This window comes from Zea mays, chromosome 4, assembly GCF_902167145.1.
Source record: "Zea mays cultivar B73 chromosome 4, Zm-B73-REFERENCE-NAM-5.0, whole genome shotgun sequence".
NCBI lineage: Eukaryota > Viridiplantae > Streptophyta > Magnoliopsida > Poales > Poaceae > Zea > Zea mays.
Genome location: NC_050099.1, coordinates 177,505,101 through 177,518,971, shown reverse-complemented (window position 1 = coordinate 177,518,971; position 13,871 = coordinate 177,505,101). Strand labels below are relative to the sequence as shown.

Below are 13,871 nucleotides of genomic sequence, written 5' to 3'. Positions count from 1 at the left end.
CCATCATTTAATGAGTTATTTGAGTAAAAACCGCTTTTCTATATCTTTGTACCATCCAACAATTCTTTTTTATTATTTTGTGCATGCTCTAGAAAGCTATTCTCGCTTCTATCTCTGGCTAGCGACAATGTCCAGAATAAATTGTTAAATCCAATTAAAAGACCAATGAATAGTATTTGTACCAAAGTTTCTATTTTATAAATTAGAAGTAAAAATATAAAGAGTCCATTAGAGTAGCTATATATCTAAAGTGCATCTCATCGATTGTTGTAATTAATAAAAGCATCACATTGCTTATAATTCAATCTTGAAGTACGCTTGGGAATATCTTGTTTTCTATCACAAGGAAGGATGCATGTATATACACAGCTAGAACAACGTAATACCACCATCATCATGATGTCAGTTGTGTTATATACTAACTCCATTCTCGAATATTTATCACCTGTTAATTTATTTTTTAACTAAGAGTATGGTAGTAGAACAATGCAATTTTAGGCCCTTGTCGTAGTACGTCTGAGATTTGATAGAGCAAAAACAGGCCGCAGAAGTCCCTCGATCGCGAGCCTATCAGACGTCCTGTACTCCTGTCGACTGTCCTGTCATCACCGCAGCTGCTGGTGTCGCTGTGTGAACGTTGTTCTGAGGAGATTCTGCTTCGAATATTTTGGTCACATGGGCAAAAAGCAGGCCACAACTCGCCTAGTTTGATGCTCATGGGTAAGAATATTTTGATCCAGATTATCCCGTTACCTATAGATTAAATAAGATTTGAAAAAATTTAAGAAGAAATTTAACTTGCTTGGAATTTAAACTCATTCAATCTCACTCAATCAACATGGATTAAGAACTAACCGAACAAACCCTTAGTTGATCGGGGTCTTTTCTCAGTGCGGTCGGCCCAAAAATTGCACTGTTAGGCCTTGTTCGGTTATTCCAATTATACATGGATTGGATGAGATTGAAAAAAATTTGGAAAAACTTTGACTTGGTTGGGATTTAAACCCATCCAATCCCACTTAATCCACATGGATTGAGAGCTAACCGAACAAGCTCTTATAGGGTTTGAACAACCCATGTCTTACTGTGATAGCTGTCCATTTCAAATATGTATCAGATTATGTTGTAATGCATAAGCACATGTTTGCTAGTAAGTAGTCGATCACTATTAGAAAAACAATGTTGGAGGATTCGCCGTCACCGATCTCCGTGCTGGTAGACGGGACTACAAGTAGGGACGAAAACAAGTCAAATTTGCATGAAGTTGAATTCGGATATCAAATTTTGCCATGTTTTAATTCAAATTCAAATAGGGATATGGATACTATCGAATATGAGTAAGAAATGGATGTAACGGATTCCGATATCTGCTCAGATAATTACTCAGGTAAACTCAAAGTGCATGTTATCAAACTCAAGATAGATGAATAAAACTTTACTACTAATCTCATAGATAACCAAAGTGAAGTAAAATTAAAGTACATTTTTTATTATCTCCACTATCAGAGTAAACTAAATTAATCATGATGGTCAAAGTAAAGTAAATATATCAATTAATTAATTATTATTTATATAATATTTATCATGAAACGAATTATGTAAACTAATTTACATCAGTAACTAAATAAATTAATTTAGTAAAAGCAACAAATAAATTATATTTAACTAAATTATAAAAATACTAAAACTAATTTACCATTTATGTATCATTAATAACATTAATAGTTATTTGTAGATATACTATTAATTACTTTCAATGTTTCGTTAGTAATATTACAATTAAATAATTAGTCACTAAGCATGGAGAGAGAACTTCTATACCACGGATTTATTATAAAGGTTTTCATGGATAGGGATAAATTTCGCATATTCCATAGTTTTGTCTAAAGCAGATCTGAAATCAAATAGAAAAAGCTCAAAAATAAATTTGGATATATCTATTATTTAATGAAACGACTATTTTTACAAATAAGTTTTAGGTGCAAGCTTCTATTCTTAGATTTTTAGATCATGATTCATCCGTAGTTTATATTTAATACTTAATTTCCCCGTCAGCTTGTGCACTTTATTAAAAAAATCTCTAACAAACTATGAATGCATATACGGCTGAATCATGATCTAAAGAATCTAAAGGTCTAGAAGGTTTGCTTGCACAGAAGTTGTATCTAAATCTAAACGTTTAATATTCATGCTATATCCGAATCGAATGCTCAGTTAGATTAGAATTCTAATATGTATGGATTAGATTTTATAAAACAGATATTTCATCATCCCTATTTGCAGAATATTCAGAGACTGGTCAGAGTGAAAAGTTGGCCCACTTGGCAGCGACCAGTCAGATGGGGTTCATTGGACTACTGGTCTGTAACAGCAGCTTGCAAGTACCAACTCCCAGTCAACCATGCAGGATGAGTACCTGAAGCACATGGACTGTTCGACTCTGACCAACTCGGCACAAAAATCACGCCTATCTGCTAGTAGTGTCAACAGGCCCTGCACATTTCTGATGTACACAACCTTTCATGTAAAAAACTCAGGTCTCATGAGCCTGCGTTTCAGCCTCACTAAAAAAGAAGGTTAAATATTTCGTTTAAAAGAAAAATAACTAAACCTACAACACCACAAGAGTTTCCAGACAGACGGTATGTACGCTGGTCAGTTGATGAGCCGTCGTCGGTCATTCGATCGCATCCAAATGGGGACAAGATCTTATGGCATGGAGCATGGACACAACAATACAAAGAATGGGCACGGGGGGCAACGGAAGGAGCCGCTCTCTCGTCAGGGTCGAAAACTGCTTGGTCCCGTCATGCCATCAAGAGATTACAGAGTTGTATTTACGCCTGTCAGCGCCACTGCTTGGCGATCTCCTCGTCGAGGATTTGGGTAGCCTGCCGCCTGGAGAAGTCGTCCGGGCTGATGTTGCTCACCAGTAGACTCCGTAGGGCTAGCAGCTCATTGCGGTTGGCTCGCTGGAATAGACCCCTCAGCGCATGCAGAGGACCCTGAGCCTGAGGTGGCGCCGTCGCACGATCTTCAGTGACAACATGAGGCCTGGATCTCCAGTACTCTGTGCAGATGCGATCTCTATCCCGTGCCTCGATTGCCTGGGATGAATTAAACGAAATCATTCAGTGGCATATATGTCAGTCACCAGTGGCTTGGGAAATTCGCAGCCACAAGCCGAGCATGTGCGGAATCATCATGCAGTTATATATGCAACCTGAAAACAGGTTCCACTGCTCATGGCATTGGTGTGCTTCAGTGTTTCTTCTTTTTTTCCCCATTTCTTGAGGTGTAGTGTGTTTCAGAATGCGGTCAAGTGAATACTTTCCTCACCTGAACTATTGCCGGTGACAGCAACCCGAACATTTCAAAACCATCAACTGATCCCGGTGGCTGTAGTGCAGGAAGATTAGCTCTTCCCGTACTGAGTTGCCTCCGTATTTCCATATTCAGCCTCTCACGGACCATGCTCCAGCACTTGGCAGGAGAGACGTTGATAAAAAGTTCGCCTGGACAGTTTTCCAGAGTCACCTGTAATGCATCAAGCAACATATATCAAGATACGGAAAGAACAGATGTACAGATGGTACAAAAGGCTGAAATTTACCATAAACAGAGGTCCCTGTGGTCCGGCGTCTAATATTTCAGATATGTAGTATGCCATTTGTGTTGGATCCACGATGCTGAAGTATTTTACTCTGCTCCTGAACCCTGTGTTTACAAAGGTAAAACAAGTTAAGGAAAACAGAAAAATATAAATCAAAGTGCTGGCGAAATCAAATATATCAGTAAACACACTCAGATAAGGAGTAAACCAGTAATTAATAGCAGCAAAACATTCCTATACCATGAATACTGCTACATATAACATAAAAATCATTCAAGGATGCAAAGCTGCAAAAGATTAACTCCTTATAACAAGATCTCTTCTAATTAAAACAAAGCTGGAAGATGCATAGATACATGCCAATTGTCAGGAGAAGACGAACCTTTTGGGAAGATTGCTTGGCTTGAGGACCACAACCTCCCAGATAGCACAACACCAATTTCCAAAGATTCAACTAAGCTCTTGAATCGATGTACAACGTTAGCCATCCGAAGGCCATTGTGTGCACCTCCACTCCCATTATGATTTCCTAGAGCAGGTTGCACCAATGCAGCTGAATGACCCCTTGCTTCTGAACCAGATAGAGATTCAGATTTTCTTTTAAGGCATTCGTCACTTGGTTGCTGGTTACCAAAATTTGGATGTCCAATATGGGCACCGCCTGAACTTAAACCAACATATGTATTTTTCACAAGTGAAGAATCTATGAGAGGCTTTGAAGTAAAGACGCTAGGTGAAGCTTCCTGAGATACACTTTGTGCTCTTAAAACAGTTCCCGCAAAGGGCTGACTTGATGCAGCAGAAGCTTGACTGCTATCTTTTTCTGTCATCACTGAGGCCCTAGTCTCTGGTGTTACATGCATTTGGTCCTTGTAAGAGTAAAACTGAGTTGCATTAGTGTTAGATGCCGTCAGCCTATGTGAATTGTTTGAGCTCTCCATACTAGGATTCATGTTGCTTCCTTGATCAATCATTATTGGCGGTATGTTATGATGCACACCAGGCGAAGAGATACAGTCTCCAGCCCGCGAAGATTCTCTACTCCCTTTAAATACTACCAAGTCATATGTGTTTTTCACAGATTCTCCTGCAGTACTTAAAGACCTTGTCGCAAAATTGGAAGAAAGTGAGTGGCCAGAAGGAACTGGCAAGCTTAGTGAGCTTTTATGGCCTTCAGGAATGACACTGCTGTTTAGTGTACAGGATACCTCAGTCTTCATGTGTGCCTCCTGTAGTGAAATAGTTCCAGATTTTATTTGCTCTGTAAAAGGACAAGTATCCGTTTCCAAACTAGCTTTGTCCAGCATCTTATTACCATTGTTGTTCTGTTCATTGCAAACCAACGAAGGTGCCAATGATACTGTTGACGCCTGAGACATGTAGGACCTTCTGGGGCCATCAGTTACTCTGCGAGGAGTCTTCGAATCTTGGTCTTTTTCTCTTTTGACACATGATCTCAAACTTAATCCAAGATGAGAGACACCCCATCTGTGAATTGCACTTAACTTCCCACCTAAAGCATCAGCCAACATATTTAACTCATTGATATCATAACGGAAAAGGAAAAATCTTTTGTCCCAGTCACATGAGCAAAGCTGCTTTGCATGTACAAGGCAGGTATATTTCCCTGGGCAACATGGACAGCCAGAAGCAGAAAGATGCAGATCATAATAGCACAATGCACACTCTCTATCAGTAGAATCAAATTCAGCATCCATTTTTCTAGATTGAGATGGAGAGCATATATTTTGTCTTTGCGCCAACTCCAAATCGATTCTTGCCTAAGCAGGAAATTATATAAGATTCCACTGATATTTAGATAAAAAACACTATTTATAAAAACTGCAATACACATTTACCTTAAGCGATTTGCATATAGTGCTGTCAAGTCCACACATGCTTTTCCACCTCAAGTTATCAGCAGTATTTCTCTTAAGGAACAGAATATCCCAATGAGCTCTTATTGCTTCTCTAGCAGCCCCTAGCAACAGCTTATCATGGGAAACAGTAATTTTCCGAGCTTGCTTACGATAAAGCTCAACTGCATCCTGTCCAATTGGTAACCAATCAATTGGTGCCACATTAACAGCTTCTGCACAATTGAAGCCACAGTTGAAACCAGCATGGTATGCCCGAGGGAACGTTAGGACAAACTCTCCCTCATGCTGAACACATCGGTAGACTGGTACTCCTTCAGATTTAAGCAATGATGTTGAAAATTGAGTAACCTGCAGAAGGCGTTACCATCTTATAAATGCACCCCCATATCGTTTGTATCAAAAGGAAGGTAACTCACGCAAACATCACATCCCGCAGCTGAACCAAATCTCATATAGCCACCATCACATCATTATGCTAAATAATCATCGCACATAAATAAAACACAGTTGTCGCGGGGTTATTAAAACGACGAAACGTTGAAACGCTCATGGGTGAGTTTTAACTTTTAAACGGTTTAAACAAAGTTTAAACGTAGTTTTAAACAACATAGGGAAATTTCAATATATCATAATTTCAGGCAATTATATCAAGTCAAATACCAAACAACCAACATAAGTTCACATAATAATATTGTGCAAAATGACATGTCCACAACCACATTACCAGTTTACCACAATAACACAAGTTCAACTAATAGCAAGTCGACAACTGCAAACAAAATGGAATGAGATGTCTAATAGTCCACAATCACAAACGGAACGCATATGTTCAGATGACAGCACCCTTCATCAATCCTTCTTCCTTCACCAAGTGAGCAACAGGAGGCTAGATTACTCACCAGTGGAGCATACGCCAGCGGACAGTGGGACAGTCAGTCTCTGTACTCTGTAGTCCTGCCGCAGTGGGACAGCAGAGGCGGGGCTGGCAGCGCCGGACGGGCGGCGCAGGAGGGAGAACGGCCTGGAGCGGCGGCACACAGAGGCTCTGAGGCGGGGCTGGAGGACGGCCTGGAGAGCAGCGGCCTGGAGAGCAGCGGCCTGGAGGGAGGACGGCCTGGAGAGCAGCTGCCTGGAGCGGCGGCGGCCTGGAGCAGCGTCACGCAGAGGCGGGCCTGGCGGCGCCGGACGGGCGGCGCAGGAGGGTTGGAGCAGCGGCAGCGGCGGCCTGGAGGCTGGAGCGCGCCCTGGAGTGCGGCGGCTGGTGAGAACGCGAGTTCCTAATTGGGCTGGTGATAGTGCGGCCTGTAGCGGCGGTCTGGGTGGGCTGGGCGGGAGTTTCTAATTGGGCTGGGCCAATTTCTAGCAGCAGACGCATTAAACGCCCGAAACGCGGCGTTTCACTCTATACCGCGTTTAAACGTCAAAACGTGACGTTTAAACGACGTTAAACGACATTTTACAACGAATCGTAAAACGTTTTGTCGTTTCACTTTCTGTCAGCGTTTTATAGTTTAAACGACGTTTAAACGCCGTTTTAACGTCGTTTTAATAAGCATGCCGGCCTAATTCTAACAAATTGCGATGATCAGATTGTTTGGGCTCTAAACAAAACGGGTTTTTCAGTTAAGTCCATGATTCGAAAATTAGATGTGACTCGGTTAAGGTCCCGTTCAGATTCTTATGGAAGATCAAAATCCCCCCAAAAATTAAAACTTTTCTTTGGTTGATTGCTAATGATAAAATTCTATCCAAGGGCAATTTGAAAAAGAGAAATTGGAGAGGTTGGTGTGATTGTTGCTTCTGTGGAGTTTTTTAATCCACAGATCATTTGTTTTTTGAATGTTCAGTTGCGAAGTATATTTGGAGAATAGTCCAGGTTTTTTTAACCTCAAAACAATTACTGGGAAGCTGGTTGACCTCTTTGGCAGATGGCTCTGGGTTTCAATAAAAACCTTAGGAACTTATTGATCATTGGTGCTGGAGATATCCTTTGGTGAATCTGGAAATTTAGAAATGATATTTGCTTTAACAATAAGTGGTTTGTTGACCCTAATGATATGTTTTCCTCTTCTGTCAATGGATTAAATCTTGGGCAATTTTGCAGACAAAGAAGGGAAAAAGGATGCTGGAGGAAGGAAGCGCACAGGTCAAAACTCAAAAGGATGGCAAATGAGATTTTTTGTAGATCAAGAGGCTGGGCGCCAGCATCTAAGAGTTTCCTTTGATGAATATGGGGCATCTTCAAGCTGCAAGATGAAGTCTCTGCTTGTCTTTTGGGGTTTTCTGTCATCTGTCTAGTGATAGCTGTAGTTTCTGGGTTCTTAGTCCTCGTTTTGGGCACTAGGAGGTGGCGTGAATGCAGTGCTTGAGCATTTTATGTAATACCCAGTTGGGTTCGCTGGCATTGCGCTTTTCCCCTGTTTTCGTAAGGTGAATCTGCTGTTAAGTTTCGTAAGTCTTTTGAGTAGGGAGGTTCAGACTTAAACCCCTTAACTCTGCTGTTCCATTTCGCAAGTGTTTAGTTTTAATACAGGAACACTTCAAGAATATATTGAAAGCTGCGATACTTCAACAAGTGACTCGGTTTCTAGCAAAAAAAATCTAACACAAGAAAGAACCTGCGTGTGCGAGAACATGACTTTTTATAACATTACTCAGCACCAAATCTGTTTACTATAGTGATGTTACAGCATAATTTAAATGGACCACATGAGGTAGAGAGAGAGAGACGTGGGAAGACATGTGATAGTCAGACCCAATAAAAAATAACACCTACTCTAAGTTCTGATAACTATTAACTAATGTGTGAATACCTGAAGCCCTAGTTTATAATAACCAATCAAGAGAGAAACGCTTACCAGGTTGTGAAGCAAATCAGGTTGTTCCTCAAACAAGTCAGGTAGGTGTTTCCTCATTGCTGCCTCCAAATTTACAGCATCCTTTCCTGGAACTCCATACCACATCTTTGGAGCACCCCAATGCATGTAGTTCAGTGAGTACAAATGATGGTCTTCAACATGCTGTCAGCAGAGACATGCCAGTGTAAAATCTCAGAACATGAATGTTAAATTTGGATAATGACAACAATCTTAATTGTAAGAGAAGTAGACATGCCAACAAGCATCTTACCCAGCAGAATGATGAAAAGCACATTCCGACATACAGCCAAGGGACCAAAACACCAGAGATGTCACCGCCCTCAAAAGATAGTACTGAACCTTGTAGTCTAGGCAAGTTGTTTAGGTTCCAACCAGACTCTAAGTACTTATGCTCAACATCAGATTTTACTTCGGGAGAAGACTTTGGGAAGCCGCTACCAAAAGTTCCAGTCTCCAAATCAGCACCGTATACTACCTGTACGAGAACGTATTCTCTGATAAGTTAGTCGATAGCAGAACTATATGTCAAAAACAGAAATCAGAACTTCAAAAATATTATAATTAGGCCAAGAAACATCTGCAAGGACTATGTTCAGGCAATCAGGAATCATATACAAAAGAACAGAACTGCACTGGGAAGCTAAATCAGAAACTATCTAACAAATCCAGATCTAAAATGACATATACTGTACTTTCTAAAGTTTGGACAGAGCTATGAATTGCAAATGACATAGTTACTCTATGATAGCAGAAGTCCGGTACCTCTATCTCTTCAGTAGGCTTTTCGACTATACGCCAATACTCGCCTTCAATGTCTTCTACTGATGGTGGTGAGTCCGCGGGCACTTCTTTCTTAAAATATTGTTCACGGAAATCATCTGCATACTTCTTAAATGTCTGAAGTGTGAACTCAGGTCCAGGTTCAAATCCAAACCTCTCTTGGTTTTGCTGCACCCCAGTTTGATTGTGATTAATATTATTGTTATCTTCCAGCTCTAAAAGCTTCCTCCGCTTCTTCATCATCCCACCTCTTCTGCCCTTCTTGGATGATTTACGGTTTTGGAGCTTGTCAACCTTCTGTACCCGAGTACAAAATTTTGAGCATTCCCATATGTTCTTCTCTTTAAGAAGGCATGGAGGTTTCCATGAAGGCGGCGGGACAATACGACAAATTCCATATGGTTCTGCTGTAGACCGTATACTCTCAATGTATTTTAAGGTGTCCTTGAATTCCTGATCCACAAGAAGGTATCATGAGATTAGTGTATGCAAAAATAAACCAAGTACTGCCATACTACAAGGCAGTGCGATAAACATAAGATACCTCTTCGGATGGATAGAAAACAGGAGCTTCCTCAAGAACAGGCCTCCTTGCACCAGATGGATTCCACCTTGCAACAACCTGCACGATGTCGATGTGATGTGCATAAGCTGACAAAAAACATCTTCCTGGAAGTGACTCAGCAATTTAGCACAGTTACACAAACCTTTTGACAATCAGCACATTGTGCGCATCCCCGAAGTACTCCTTTCGGTAATTGTCGTCTGCGTCTCACTAATCCCACTCCCTGTCAAGAAAACAGAGCCATGTCATGGCAATGCATTAAAATCATGACGAATTCAGGTAATCACATAAGGATCAATACACGAATGAAACCTTTTCTGCTGATTCAACATCAGATTCTTCGTCCGAGATAAGGTCGAACTGGCTATAGTCTATTGGAGGCCTGTTACGAAGTGACCTCCTGCAACTATGGGTCCCTGAAGTACTAGCAGGAGTGTCACTCCAACCATGCGCCGAACCGTGTTCCAGAACTTCAACATCTTTCTCCATGCAGTGTGCTGCTTGAGCAGAACTAGAATGAGCATCAGCTGATTTGGCATTGTTTTGGATGCCCTGTAGCGCGAGGGCAACAAAAGGTCCGAATCCAGGTGGAATTGAGGGTTCAGGATCCCCGCCGAGTGTGGCCATGATGCACTCTGTTCCCATCATTGCTGCATCGGAGGACGACGCTTTGATCAGCAAACCGAGAGATCCGCTGTGAAACTAAGATGAACTTTACATAAAAAAAGAGCAAAACGTATACAAATGCCTACTGTTAACCTACCAAGGCAACCAATAAACCTCGATTTAGGTATATGAGCAAATTACAGTAGGGAACATAATCGCATCCATATTGTTCCAAACCAAAAATACATAAATGATGCAACGTTTTGCCTGTTGTGCTAGTTGCAGACAGGGTACAGCTCAGCTGCATTTGCCACACCGTCGTCCTACTTAAGCTGATTCACTCATCTTCAACACAGAAGGCACTACAGCGCAGCAGGCTGCGGACAGCAGAATGTAGAGAAATCATATCATACGAAAGTGTAAGACGTCTATTGCTCCTTACTCCGCAAGCGGCAACGTGGCACAAACTCCAGCACAAGCGCACCCAACGCGTCCTACCCTGCGTGGATACAATGCCTCCCACTGTCTGACTGACGCAGGAAATCGCTGGAGTGGCAACTTGTAACGTAACGTGTAGAAGGGGTAAGGATGAGGAAGAAGAAACAGAATTACAACTGAGCAAGGCCGCCCCTGAAAACACGCGGGGAGGGAGGAGAGCGAACAGCCAGCCACGCACAGTAATCGCACGGGACCACGGCATCCACGGGCCCCGGGCTCCCCCAACTCCATGCCGTCCACGCCTCCGCGGGAGGGGAGAGTAGAGCTGTAGAGGAGAGGGGGCACCGAGCAGAAGCGGCCGCGTGAGGAGGGGAAACGAGAAGTATCCGTCACGTAGATGGACGGGCCAGATGGCCTGGAATAGCCAGCCCACACAAGACCCTTTCTCTCTTCACAATAGCCGGCCCAGTCGGCCCGCGAGGCAAAGAGGCCCAACGGGAGGGCGACGTGGCGCCAGGTGAGTGGAGTGCTGAGTCTCCCTCGCACCGTCGCACGCATCTGTCTCGGCACAGCGCACAGCGCACACCGCATCGCTGCGGCCGCATCTTTTCTCCTCTCTTGCGCCCAAATCGATGAACGATTGCTTTTCCTCATCTCATATCTCTGCGATTTTTACACTGCTTGCGAATGAAAAAGGTAGCGGAAGGGCATGGAAATTGGAAACGGATCTCTGAATCAATGCCCTCTGGACGCAAATCTGAAGAGACCACGGAGCAAAAATGCAGGAGCTGAGACCTCTTTTTTTTGTTTTGTTTTTGAATCAATCAAACAGCAACAGAGCCTTTTTATCGTAGGTTGGGCAATTAAAATGCAGAAAAACCGCAGCAGATGATCTGGCTTGAATGCCGCCAAACGAAGCACAAACCAAAAAGACCCAGAAGCAGATCCACGAGCAGCCCCTGGTCCAAACGTCCAACCGGATTCGGATGTTCATGAGTGTTTTTTTTTCTTTATGATTTATGATGAGCCAAAATAGAATGCAACAAGGCGGCTATGCGGTCAAACAGAAACAGGGACATGAGGAAAATGGAAAGAGATGGATAGATAGCAGTACCAGAAAGAAAGAAAGAAAAAAGGCAGCGACGAATCCGCACCCCCCACGCTGCGAAATCACGAAACGAACGGGAAACAAAATCAGACGAATAAAACCAAAATCACACGAGGCGGGACACATACGGAACGGATTATCCTCTGGAGACCCTTCTGGTTCGATTGAGCTTGAGGACCCTAGAATTTTTTTCCCAGCGCTAATCCCTACTATGAACAGCTAGCTACACGAAACCATCCGGCCGCAAAACAGATCTGTACGAATTTAGGAACAGCTATCTACAGATCTGCATCGCATGTCGCTCGCTCTAGCCCTTCAGATGGGCTGCAGACGTCTCCCCATCCTCCAAACAGAAAACATATTACTGGTTGTACAAACAACACAGAAAAAATAGGAGACAGCAACAAGAATCAAATCCACGCGCCGGATCGGGGGAAGGAAGAAAAAAAATGGAAGTGAGGAGATTTACCGGCACTTTACGCACGGACAGATCTGTCAGGTGAGGTGAGCTGTGCGGCAGTTCAATCGTTCGTGTCAGAAACGTCCTCATCGTCCCATCCCAACCGCGCTTTGTTATTTTCCTATATTTTTGTTGTGCCAGGCTTGTTCAGATCCAGGAACTTTTGCGGCAACAAAAAAATCGTGAGATTTACCCACCCGTTCTGGTTTATTTTTCTTTCAGAAATCGATTTGCTCCTCCCTGCCTTGGATGCTGCTGTCGCCCTGAGATCCTGGCCCTAGAAGATTAGATGCCCCCGGCACCCACCTCCTCCTCCTCCTCTTCCTTCTCCTAGGCCAGGGCGCCAGGTCAGGGTAGCAAGCAACACATACGCGGGCAGGAGGCAGGCGAAGGGTTGTTATTATTCTTGTGACGATGAACAGACGGACAGACAGATAGATAGATAAGCAGCAGATCCGATCCGCCGGAGAAGAAGAGAGGGATACTGTAGTAGTACCAACCAAAATACAGGGGGCTCGGGATAAATAGTGCGTGCTGCTGGGTTTCTTTCTTCAGCTTTGCGGAAAAGAGGGAGAGGGAGGAGTAGGAGATCCTGTGGGTGCTGGTAAACTGGTAGTATTCTGTATTTCTCGCGGGTGACCTAGAAGAAGAAATCTAACCAGCTGCACAGCAACAACAAGCACGAGAGAGAGAGAGGAGGAGGAGGTGCGAGTGTGAAAAGGTGGATAGCAAAGGGTGTTGCTGAAATTGTGCAAGAACAGTGGGCAGGCAAGCAAATGGCAAAGTCTGCCTTGCTTGCCCATGTCCGTAGTTGCTTTTGGGCTTAAACCATGGGCAACACCTTTGTCCTTTGCTTGCAGTAATGCTAGTGCTGGAGTACACTGATAGTTAATTCATTGGTTGGTTAACGCTTGCTTTGCGGTCAACAACTGTACAATCAGGTCTTATGTGTAAGCGTGCAAGCGAGATTTTTTATCTGTTAGATTATGATACAATCATGTATCACATTTAATACTTAAACCATCTCACCATCAGATCATTTAGATTCATAGAAAACACCTTTTAAATTATGATTATGTCTATAGTTAGATCATCATCTAATGAACTAAGAGTCTCGCTTGTATACATAGTAGTTGTTTCTGCTTTGCGAGGGGATTAGCTTGGGGGGAGGTTGAGGGTTGGGACCAGCAGAGCAGATCAGCAATGGACGGCATGGCGCGGCTCACATCACCTTTCTTGACCATTTTCTGGCCTCTTTGCCACGTCGTATGTCCCTCTCATGGTCAACGATCTCCGCTAGTCCTTTTGAGCTGGTAATAATTTTCCACCGAGTTTTATTTATGGTATCTATATGTTTCTCTATACTCACTTGCACTTGCACTTGCACTTTGAGAGAAGGAAAAAAGAATAATTTACTCGTTTGCACTTTCAGGCAAAAAATAGGGTGGGGGGATAATTTTGGTTTTCACTCTCAAAGAAAATCCATTTCCGGTTTTCCAATCCAAGGAGGAAGGCACACCAGCGTGAATTGGTGACTTCATT

The 13,871-nt window shown here is 42.9% G+C and overlaps 1 protein-coding gene across 6 annotated transcripts; it reads right to left on the bottom strand.

The window, feature by feature from the left end:
• Positions 1-2,312: 2,312 nt before the first annotated feature.
• On the bottom strand, positions 2,313-13,126 carry LOC109939226 (lysine-specific demethylase JMJ703-like). Of its 6 annotated transcripts, none has more exons than XM_035967435.1 (13): positions 12,527-13,126; positions 12,339-12,450; positions 10,030-10,367; positions 9,860-9,940; positions 9,697-9,774; positions 9,135-9,605; positions 8,623-8,847; positions 8,352-8,513; positions 5,473-5,841; positions 3,996-5,394; positions 3,614-3,717; positions 3,340-3,537; positions 2,313-3,107 (listed from the first exon to the last, which is right to left on the bottom strand). In XM_035967435.1, exons 3-13 carry the CDS (start codon positions 10,363-10,365, stop codon positions 2,847-2,849), a joined length of 3,684 nt encoding a protein of 1,227 aa, XP_035823328.1. In that variant the 5' UTR covers positions 10,366-10,367; positions 12,339-12,450; positions 12,527-13,126; the 3' UTR covers positions 2,313-2,846. The 6 variants fall into 6 exon arrangements, with proteins under 6 accessions (XP_035823328.1, XP_035823326.1, XP_035823331.1 ...); XM_035967433.1 differs by having other exon boundaries at positions 10,030-10,419; positions 12,527-13,007; XM_035967438.1 differs by lacking the exon at positions 12,339-12,450 and having other exon boundaries at positions 12,830-12,995.
• Between the last annotated feature and the right edge of the window lie 745 nt (positions 13,127-13,871).

What these genes read in the sequence shown, in the direction of transcription:
- LOC109939226 (XM_035967433.1), bottom strand. Translation starts at nt 12,419, where the DNA reads ATGAGGACGTTTCTGACACGAACGATTGAACTGCCGCACAGCTCACCT. An exon ending in TTTTCTATCCATCCGAAGAG is followed by an intron (nt 9,606 to 9,696) that starts GTATCTTATGTT and finishes CTTGTGGATCAG; the next exon opens with GAATTCAAGGACACCTTAAA. An exon ending in CCAAGCAATCTTCCCAAAAG is followed by an intron (nt 3,718 to 3,995) that starts GTTCGTCTTCTC and finishes TTGTAAACACAG; the next exon opens with GGTTCAGGAGCAGAGTAAAA.